General features: G+C 34.8%; 3 protein-coding genes across 3 annotated transcripts; all 3 read right to left on the minus strand.

Annotated features, from left to right (window-relative positions):
• Positions 1-2628: 2628 nt before the first annotated feature.
• Positions 2629-3966, minus strand: LOC141702722 (protein JINGUBANG-like). The gene has a single exon (XM_074506350.1). The coding sequence runs from the start codon at positions 3908-3910 to the stop codon at positions 2690-2692; it is 1221 nt and encodes a 406-aa protein (XP_074362451.1). The 5' UTR covers positions 3911-3966; the 3' UTR covers positions 2629-2689.
• A 1553-nt stretch (positions 3967-5519) lies between these two features.
• LOC141702716 (uncharacterized) lies at positions 5520-8288 on the minus strand. The gene is made up of 6 exons (XM_074506344.1): positions 8238-8288; positions 7871-8130; positions 7251-7608; positions 6694-7174; positions 6225-6364; positions 5520-5615 (listed from the first exon to the last, which is right to left on the minus strand). Exons 1-6 carry the CDS (start codon positions 8286-8288, stop codon positions 5520-5522), a joined length of 1386 nt encoding a protein of 461 aa, XP_074362445.1.
• Positions 8289-9731: 1443 nt separating this feature from the next.
• Positions 9732-11068, minus strand: LOC141702725 (metalloendoproteinase 5-MMP-like). The gene has a single exon (XM_074506352.1). It carries the CDS (start codon positions 10926-10928, stop codon positions 9792-9794), a length of 1137 nt encoding a protein of 378 aa, XP_074362453.1. The 5' UTR covers positions 10929-11068; the 3' UTR covers positions 9732-9791.
• Positions 11069-11400: the final 332 nt, after the last annotated feature.

The following is an 11400-nucleotide window of genomic DNA, read 5'->3' on the forward strand; positions in this document are numbered from 1 at the left end:
GGTCAAGAAGTTTATTTTGGATGATTCAGTCGAGGTGAATTTGCATTTCGTCAAAAAAAAGGGTCATCTCAGTTGGCTGGCGCACACAATTTTATAATATGCAAAATAATAATATTGCAAAATATTTAAGCGTTTAAATTTATTATATCGAATTTACCATGCAACCTAATATCTTAACAAACTGGATATATTGTATTCAAAGAATAATTTATTTCACCTAGTTTTGTAGTAAGTATTATAACTATTAATTAATGGCAATGTGACATGGTGATTGGTTATTGCTTGCGCGGAGTTTATTTTATTTTTAGAAAATTTCTTTTTGATATCAAAAAATGCATATAAAAATCTTTCAATATATTGGGCTACTGTTTGTATCCAATATCATGTAGGCTCAAATTATTGTAACTTTTTAATACTGGACCTTGGTTGAGTTTTGTGATCCAATCTCTTCTACTCGATCTATATTTTATAGACTTGTGTTCTGATGATTACTCATTAGTCGAGAGTATGGTTTTATTTAGGTATAAAATGACGATGCTTGGCTAATCTATAATTTAATATTTCACAATTAAGGTTTTATCTCCAGAAAAATGGAAAATAAAATTTGGGAAACAATAATTTTAATGTCTTCGTGTCGATAGCTAAGACCTAAGATTCGAAAACATGGTCTGGTTCATGTCTTGACAGGAGAATGAGCGTGAGTCAAATGTACCGCGGTAAATCACGTTGACTTGAGGTAAGTGCTAAGTGGATATCAGGAGTTTCATTCAAATTACCCAATATGTTTGAACTGTTAATTTGATTTTAATGTTGATTTTTTAACTTTAATATGACAGTCAACAAACTTTTTGATCTTATATTTACATAATGTTCCCATCAGTACTGGTCCTAGTTTATATGTGAATTGGTTTTGGTTGTTCCTTTAAATATTTACACTTTTCATGATCACGCTGTTTCTATTTGCAGTTCATTATATTAGTCTGTGTTGAATAAGGCGTATTAGCAGTACTCCAGCATTAGATTAAGTTCTTATCATATTTTTCAATAGAGACAGACACCTAGTGGATCAGCTTATTTAAGTCTGTCACCATTAGTGATGTTGCAAATTAACTTGCAAATAGTAATTTACATAAGTAGATTGTAACATTCGACAATATTTTAGTAGCTGATGTGATGAACTAGATTAAAAAGTGCTAGTTACCTGCAGGCTGCGTCGCTGTGGCTATTTTATCAAATCGTTTTCTAATTTTACTAATCGTGATAGCTAAGTTGGCAGGGATACATCACTTAAATGGTCTGAGGTAGTTATCTGGTTCCAATTCTATAGTAATTATGATTTTCAGTAATGCAAATGAAGTATGGTTATTGTCCCTACCCGCGTTTTCTTCATAGGTGATCGAATGATTTTCTAACTTTAGTCTTAACACAATGACAAAATTATAGAGTCGATGTTTTCAACAAAAAAATAGCAACCTAAGCTACTAGCCAATAGCAATATATTTGTGTTCCTGCTAACTTAGAAAGCGAAGGTCTGATGTTGAAGGTCGTTCTTGAGGCGATTATCAAGTTTGCATCTACTTGTTGTCCGCTAGGTCAGGAGTTTGAATCAACCTCTTTTAGATGAAAAGTGGGGATGCATGAGTTGTTTGCAGTCGGTGGATAGAATATACAGCCTCTTGGTCTTTAGGGACTAACTATACACTTTAAAGAAGTGAAAAAATGATGTTACCAACTAAAATTTGGTAACCTGAAGTCTGAACTATTAGCAATACATTTGTCTCCTGCTAACTTAAAAATGAACTTATGATGTTGAAGGTCGTTTTTGTAGTGTTTATCAAGTGTTTGTCTGCTTGTTGTCCGTTAGTTCACGAGTTCAAATTAACCTTTTTAACGGAATTAAGTTTAAGGTGATGCATGAATCTTTTGCAGTCTGTTGATAGAATATACAGCCTCTTGGTCTTTAAGAGTTAGTATACACTTAAAAGAAGTGAAAGAAAAGGATGGAAGAGGATCAAAGTGCAGTCTACAGAGACCCTAATCCCCATCTCACCTTTTATTATACAGATTACATTATGTACTTTTGTCATCAATTCACATTGTACTGGAGAGTGGAGACTAACAAGCAATCGAATAATTGAGAAAATATATGATATATCTATCAAATTTCAATGCAACCAAGGCAGAAGGCTAGTGTCTTCTCATTCTCTCCAACATCTACGGCCGTTGCGCTCTCTTTAAAATAAGAAGACAGTCCGTTGAGAACTAACATTTTTATTAGGTCTTTGTCATGAAATTGGAAAAAAATGCAATTTTTATAAATATGAATATATATATATATATATATATGAAACCCTTATCGAGGATGATCAAAAATGACGGAAACTTATCTAAAACAATAGACTTTTTCATTTCCATCATCATGACAGTGGACTACACCCAATATTTTCAAATTCTAATCTTTGGATGCCTGATAATCAAGGAGAAGTCTATTCAAACCCTCTGAAATTTATTAATCAAAGACGTCATTGAAAAACTGATCATAAGTGAGTGAGTTTTTACCAAATTTGTGTAGACTTTGAAGATACAATCTTTATCAAACACTAAAACAAATATATAAAACACTTGTCATTGAAGAACAAAAAGTAACATTTCATTAATCATGCAGTTCCTGTGCAAAAACCTTAAGAAACTATACAAAAGGAACCCATATTTGCCAGACCTTAACATCACAATCCAAACTGCCACTGTAGATCAAGTAAGGGGTACCGATCGGCGATATATTATTGTCAGCGTTAGAATTATCTATAGCTGCAGTTAAACACTTAACTGGTCCTCTGTGGCCTTCCAGCACTGCCAAACAAGAGTAGCTTTGATCATTTCCTCTCCTCCAAATTCTAACTGTTTTATCAGCTGATCCACTGCACACTAAATCCGAAACAACCGCCAGGCACAAAATCGCCTTGGTGTGGCCTCTAAGTGCCCCGGCCACAGCCATATGTCCACTGCCAACTGTTTTCTCCCACACAATTATAGACCGATCACATGCGCCAGAATATAAAACAGTGCCATCACTGCTAAGAGCTAAAGCATTCACTGCTGACTTATGTTCCTCCAAGGTGTCAACTAAAGTGTGTTTATTATCTCCTTCTTTCTTGCCCCACACTTTGATTTTTCTGTCAGCGGAACAAGTGTATATAAATCCATCGCTAGACGCTACAATAGCATTGATAGCATCGTCGTGAGCATTCCAAACAGACTCTAAACACTTGAAATCTGATGTTCTCCATATTTTAAATGTTCGGTCCCATGAAGCGGAGTATAAAAATGACCCATCCTTCGATAAGGCCAGAGCTGATACGGTGTCAACATGATGCACCCAAGTGCACTTCTTGTGCCTCCGCACTTCAACGTAATTCTTTGCTAAAAAGAGTCTTGTGACACGGTCATTAAGTGTAGGTAATGTAGATATGCATTTATAAGGCTGGCTTTGTGTTGTGCTTCCGATTTTCCACACTCGAATTTTGTGATCTTGGTGAGCACTAAATAGTTTATCACCCAACACAACTATGCACTTAACTGCACTCTTGCACGAGGACACTATGTTTTCATTAGAATTATAGTGATCTGATGGCGTTCGGCTCCATACCCGTAATTCGCTATCGGAAGAGCCACTATACAGGTGTTTTCCAGCAAGACTAAGAGAAAAAACATATGAAGAGTGACCCTTTAAGGTGGATATGCAGAGGTGGTGGATGTTTAATTGTTCTTGGGAAAGTTGTTTGTTTAGAGATGGGACTAAAGGTAAACTTGGTTGAGATGAAATAGATGAGTTCATTGATAAATCTGAGCTAAGATCATTAGAGTCTTGATCATAAGCATGAGATGGCAAAGGAAAAGGATGAATGCCCATTTGAAGAGTAGAGAATTTTTTCAAAAGTGTTTGATGAGGTTGCAGATTATGTGGTTTGTGCTTGTATATATATAGGAGAGTAGTATGGGAAGGAACTAGAAAGTCATCATCTTAGCTGGAAAAGAAATAAAAGTTTTAGAAAATAAAGGGTGAGCCATTTGATTTCTTTAATCAAATGATTATTAATAAAAACATGAAAACGTAGACCGTTGAATTTGAGAAATGGAATTTAGGTGGAAAAAGAGGGGGCTTGCAACTTGTATCTGTTCCCGGGATTACCCTCAAAAAAAGGAACCCAAATGAATGGTATTACAATGAAGAGTTGTCATTATGAGTTACACCGCTGTATAGTTACTAGGTTGAGTTCGGAAATAAAGTTCAAGTGGTGTAGATTTGATAATTGGATGGCGGAAAAGAAACAAAGGATAATTGGATGGCGGAAAAGAAACAAAGGATAAGATTTATTTATCACAGCCTGACATCCACTGTACTTCTGTGTACCCTTTTTTTTGAACCTTAGTTTTTGGAAGTTATTGTTTTTAACCAGATTCGGTGCATGCAACTGCAAGTAGTATACATTAGGTTGTTGCCCATCAATGGGTCTCCCCTCCGGTACAATGACAATCACCATGTGTAATCTGGTAGGTTCCGAAACTTACACTCAAATCTACTATTACTTAATAAGATTTTAGTGCGATTAAATACTTAATATGATATTAAATTTGATTTATTGAAAGACTCAGTTCAAATTCTTCCACTTTCATTATAATTTTAATGTAACTAATTACTTACATGATACTAGAACTCGTTTTAGTAAGAGATTTGGAGCTCACATCCTTTTACCCTCATTCATTTAGAAACTTATCATAAGATTGAGAAGGAATGTTAATATTATAAGATTGTAAGAAGATATTAACTTTAACGTAGTATGAATTATTTTGACTGCTATTGCATCATATTGGAAAGAGATCTTTTGATGTAACTTTAGTTCGATTAGTATTGCCGGACTTACTTGATTGTTTGACAAAAATTGTTACCCATTAATGTGAATGGTAATGTGATATTATGAAATGATATTATTACTGATATTATTTTGACATGATACTTTAGAATATATTTTTACTATCATCTACCAATTTTCTAGCATTGCCTGCCACAGATGTGGACTGCAATTGTATCAAAATGTACTAATCATATTAATGTAGTTTGTGAATCTTACTTTAACAAAAAATCTCGAAACGACTTGGAAGTTATCGAAGAGTATGAAGTTAAAAGAATTTAAGAAGCTGGAGAAATACGTAAAGGCACCCCCCACGATCAGGATATTGAGGATAAACTTGACAAAATATCATGTTAAGATATGTTTTTATATTACTTTAAAATTTTGGATTTGGTAGCCAAGTTGAAGGGTGCAACTGGGTGGGGGTGTCGATAAGATGTAAAACAGAATAAAAGATGATGCAATGGTCCCATTTATCTTCAAAACCAGCTGTGAAACAAAAAGAAAAAGCTGAAAATGATATATTATTATGTTAAATATTTGTGTTGCTCTTGAGTGAAGCTTCCATGGAGGAGGAAGGAGGCTCCCAGTTTCCAACCTCCTCACATTTCACAATGATAACCAGTTGGTGTCAAAGAATTCTTGAGCATTTAACTTTGACACCCCGGACTCCAGGAGCATGCCAGGTAGTTGACTAGCTTGTTGCTAAACGCAGTACAAGTTTAATTTAACAATTTGTTTTTTTATTAATTTCTTATAGCTGATCCAGTTCTTTTCAAAGTTCATCAATGCAATGAACATATTATCATTAACATCTATATTGGTAACAACACTCGTGACCAAACAAACTAAGCCCTAAAATCAGGGGCGGATCTAAAATTTAATTTATAGGGAACATATAAATTAGTGTAAAAAATATTCAGCTCAAAAACTTATTATAATGACAAGCAATTATAAAAAAGAAGTAGAAATTCAACAAAATAGATTCAAAATATATATAGCTTTAGCATCACAAGATTACAAATACAGAGACTATGTTAATAACCTTTAACAAAAGTTATAGAGAGTCAAAACCTGAACCATCTACAGAGAGATCCTCCTGGGTTTTATTTTTTGAAATTGTTCGACTATATCTTCTATTGGTATAGTCTCAAACAATTCCTTTTCAATATAGTTAATTAGACAATCATTCATCCATTCATCTCCCATCTGGTTGCGAAGTTTACTTTTAATTATCTTCATGGCAGAAAATACTCTTTCAACTGTGGCAGTTGCAACAGGAAGAACCAATGATAGTTTTAACAAATAATATACCAAGGGGTATACAACATCTTTCTTCGTCTCAACCATTCTTTCAAGATCACTAATACCTTTCATTTCAGAAAATTCCGAATGGCCATTCACATCCGTAATATAGTTTTCAAGTTGATTATCAAGTAGCAAAAGTTGATGCGCTGAAAAGTCAGAAGGATAAAAATCTGCCAACCGAGTTAACTTTTTCTTATCAAATGAAGCAAAAGAATTTACCGGATTAAGGCATGCCATACACAAAAGCAACTATGTGTTAACCTCATTAAATCTATTATTTAGCTCCCCCATTTGATCGTAACCATTTTGAAAATAGTGAAGGTTTGTTAATTCCTATGCTCCACACCTGGATCTTCCTGGAACTACAAACACATCTTCCATTTTTGAGATGATAATTGAATTCTTAACACAAAAATCACATGTTTGCTCAAGTAAGGACCCCAACCATTATCTCTCTATTGAAATCTTTATTTACATGAATTAACGAGATCCATAGAATTTACCAGATCTTGATCTTTTCTCCGCAATGCTTGCGATAACTCGTTAGTAATTCCTGATACATTCCTAATGAGATGCAATAAGAAGACAAATTCAAAACGCTGAATAATAACTAAAAGGTCGCTTGCTTTAGCCCTTTGATCCGATAATCTACCTTCATTTTCAATAATTTCTAGTACTTTAACCACTGAAGTAAATACGACAAGTAGATTTAATACAACTCCGTAATGCGAGCCCCAGCGTGTGTCGCCGACTCTTGGTAATGTTATTTCCTGATTCAGCCCCCGTCCAGTAGCAACTTCATTATTTTGAATATGTTCAATGACCTTTTTAAATCGTTTCTCTCTCAACATATCGTTGCGCTTGCACGAGCCTCCAACAACATTAGTCAAAGTAGCAATATTTATGAAAAGTGAAGCAATTTTCTTATGAGTTCTAGCAACACTTACAAGTGTCAACTGAAGTTGATGAGAAAAACAGTGCACAAAATGAGCTAATGTATTTTCTGCCAGATATAGCAGTTGTGTCACTGACATGAACAAGCCCAATTAATCGCTCAACTACACATCCTTGTTTATTAACATAACGCAAAACAACTGCCATTTGTTCTTTACATGACACATCACGGTCCTCGTCAACTAAAATATCAAAAGGTTCTTTCTCAAGTTCTGAAACAATGACTCTTGACTTCAAAATGCTACAAGCATTTGTGATGTCTTTCTGAATTGATGGTGCCGTGAGTATATTATTATCAACAGCATTTTTGAAAACTGATTCTATGATAGCATTATGACAAGTGAGAGAATTCAAAAGTTGCAGAAAATTTCCTCTGGTCTTTGATTCCTTTGACTCGTCATGCCCCCGGAAAGCTAATCCTTGAAGTAAAAGAAACCTTATACAATCAATTGCAACAATTAGTTGAACATGATAATCATTCTTGACTTTGTCAGATTGGTGCGAAAGAGCAATGTTAATGTGTTGCTTACAGTTCATCAACAAATCACAAGCTCTTTGACAATTTTGATGAATGCTATTATGTTCTCCAATATATCTAGCAAATCTTCCTGGTTTCTTCCAATTTTTGTACCCGTCAATAACAAATGAGTCATTATTTTATGAACCACACTTATCTTTAAATAGATAACAAGACAAACCAGAAAATAACATCCTTTTTAATACTATACTCTAACCAAGTAGGATGGTCTTCAAACCATGAAACATTAAATCTCCTATTTTTGTTACCAAACGGTGTCAAGGGAAAGTCATGATTTTTTGGTTGAAACGGCCCTTTTAGCAAAAATGCTCTTCGAATTCTATCTCGTTCTTTATTATTAAGAGCAACAATGTTAATATTTTTCCGCACACCAGGATCTGCTTCAAGTTCATCTACTTCACTTTCAGCATTTAAATTAATCTGAGAAAATTGAGGGATTGTTTCAATTGGTTCAGGCTCGTTTATTATTGGCTAAGATATTGTAGATGGAGGAGATACAATAAGTTTTTTGAAATATCGATACATACTTGTTCAACAAAAGAAATTATGGAGGATAATATGAGATGCTTTCCCCCCATTTTCTTTACCTTCTTCACTGTGTCAACAATCTAAATCATGTACCGATACAAGTATTAATGATATGGATATACAGTAAGTTAATAATATAAATCAAAACAAAGGTTAGAGAAACTCAATTACCTAATATTTAAGCACATAGTCAGAGAAGTAGATCAGAAAAATTTAACTCTTCAGACCACATATAACCTAGAAAGATGTAATTTGTATGTTTGTATCTGATAGTCAACACCTGCGCGCTGTATCTTCTTGATTTTATAAATATCTGATGACAATTTACAAATCACCATCTTATATTTGCAAAAACAAAATTATAAGATATCTAAACTTATGATTTTTATAATCACACCCCCTGTATTTTCAAAATTTGAAGGGGACAGTTACATTTTTTCAAGAAAATTGATGCGGTAATTTTTTAGTATTATTATTATGAGGGGGAGTGTCCCCGATACCCCATCCTCAATCTCCTTGCCTAGAATTAATTAACTACATTCAGGATAAAAGTCATAACCAGTGTATCTAATTCTAGGGGCATATTTTAGGTGGCGTTTGGTTTACGCGTTAAAACATCTCTGTCCATCTCCCTAAAACTTGACCATGGAGTATGGACCATGGTCCTGTTTTCTGATACAAACAAAACAATTAGATGGGAGTAGTACATTCATTAGGGTACACTTATATAAAGTTTGATTGCTGAAAGCAGTTCAAGTTGGCTAGTTGCCACCCGGCAGGTCCCCTGGACCATGACTTTAGTAATGACTAGTTTTATATTTATTTGTATCTATATTTTTGCCAACGCCGCCGCACACCTGGGCTTCCAAAGTAGTTGAAACCCTTTTTTAAAGCCCACTTTTAAGCCCATCTCTTGCTAAATTACATCACATCATCTAAACATTTCTCTAACAGGCAAAAATAAAATCCCTAAAATTCAAATTTCATGCACACCATACATAATCTCAGTTAAAATTCAAAATCCCTGAGATTCATAGATAATTTTAATATTTTTTTTAAATAAAAGATGTTTTGAAATGATATAAACCAAACCGAGAGATTGAAAAACTAAAATCAAAATAATAATGATTCGGTTACGATTGCAATTACATTTTTTAATTTTAAAATCCGAAACACACATTTTCTGTTCCATTTTTTATTCAAAAACTGAATGCTTTCTCGTGCACGCGGTGGGTTAATTTATTAGTATTATTAATTTTGACAATTTTAAATTCCAGGTTCAACATTTGCTGACTTTTGTTCATTGGGGGGGATACAGAGAAATGTTGTGTCGGCTATGCTTTGCTTTTGCGGAGGCCTTATAAAAGAAATTACTACTCTCATGCCAATTGGCCTTTAAAAACTTCTTTAAGAGCATATTTGACTTCTGCTCTCTGTTATGCACATAATTATCTGTCTTCAAATAATGCCGAATATACTTCATTTATACAAAATTAAGATAATAAAAATGTATAAAATAAAAATCAATATGGAATAGTGTGATGATAATCAATTTACAAAACAAATAATACAACTGCAAAGCCCAACCCTAACCATCTCATCAAAAATGGCCTATCGACCATGCCCTTATTAGTGTCCCTCTCCTGTAGGGTCGGATTTGGTGACCCGTTATAATCCGGACCCGATCCATATAACGCCTGAATCCCTTCTATATCATCGCCGGCGAGTTCAACTCGCCGGATCCCCGACGATATTGACGGAAACATAATCGCATTTTCAACTGAAGAATGACCTAACCCTAACAAATGTCCAATCTCATGCACAACCACAGACTCAAGATCCACAGCATCTTCTGCCGCCGACCGGAGAATCTCGCCGTTAATCACCCAATTCTCGTCGCCGTCCAAATGCAAATGCCCACTCGGCGGAGAAAACGCGTGCCCTAATGTACCTAAAATGCCGTCAAATGGCTCTCCATCACCATGATCACGGCTAAAGAAACCTATCTTAATATCAGCTTTATTAAATGACGGTGTTTCAATAAATGTTAACGGCGTTACTTCTGACCAACGATCAAATGCAGTAGCAAACACGGCCTTAACTGAATTATCGAGCTGATTTTGCGGTAAAAATGCGTAGGTTAGCTCATTATTTTTCGATGCCCAGCGAGGTGATCCGGGGAAAAACGAGTAATGCGCAACGACGCCTAAGTGAATTTTAGTTGTTACATGAGATTTTCCCGGAGAAGGTGCCGGAGAGTTGGCCTGAGGCTTACCGGAGTTCATCGTAGTAGTACCATTAACTATATCAGCTACACCGCATCTAGGTTGGAGAATTTGTTTCAATGTAAAGTCGTCGAGTTCGCCAGTGGAGTTGAGATTAAAGTTAAGTTGGTAGGTTTTCAGAGCGGATTCAAGTGCATTATCGAAATCATCAGTAATATCAGATTTATTTAAGTATCCGAAATTTTGAAAATATTGTTTGAGTTTGGCCAGACCGGGTTTTTTGTCGCCGGAATGACATCCGGCGAGCTTCTGGAAGGAATCCCATGCAGCTGTAATGTTGGAATGCGGAATGGAGGAAATGTTTGGGAAGAAATGAGGTAAAGATGGGAGATCTGGAAGTGCAAAAAATGAGGGTAATGATAGTATGAGCATGAAAAGTAATTTAGGAATGTTGTTGTTAGTCATGATACAAGTTGTAATGAAGTTGTGATGATAGTTGGAACTTGTTGTACTACATAACAGGCTAGCAAACACAGAAAGATTGATGCACGTTCCTGGTAGGAGCTGCAAGGAGTCAACTCTACGACCAAGACCAAGTTGCTTACATACACTTGATTAAAACTTTGTGTATGAAATTTTCTTGGAATCTTACTTTCGAATGAGTTATTGTAATTTTATTTGTTAAAATACCTACAAGCTATAAATTGATAGAGAACTGATGATAGAATGATAGTATTGAAAAATGATAATTTTAGATGGCCGGTTACGAGGCATTGAGATGCTACTAGTATTTACCAAATGTCAAAGCTTCTTGTTATGAACACAGCTGTTTTTGGACGAAGCCTATCTGTTTTTGGATGATTGTCATTTGTCATGTAGACGAATCGTGTACATTAAAATTTTCTATATGTTTTCCTTTTTATTAACTTTTTTCTAT

This window comes from Apium graveolens, unplaced genomic scaffold (assembly GCF_009905375.1).
Source record: "Apium graveolens cultivar Ventura unplaced genomic scaffold, ASM990537v1 ctg558, whole genome shotgun sequence".
NCBI lineage: Eukaryota > Viridiplantae > Streptophyta > Magnoliopsida > Apiales > Apiaceae > Apium > Apium graveolens.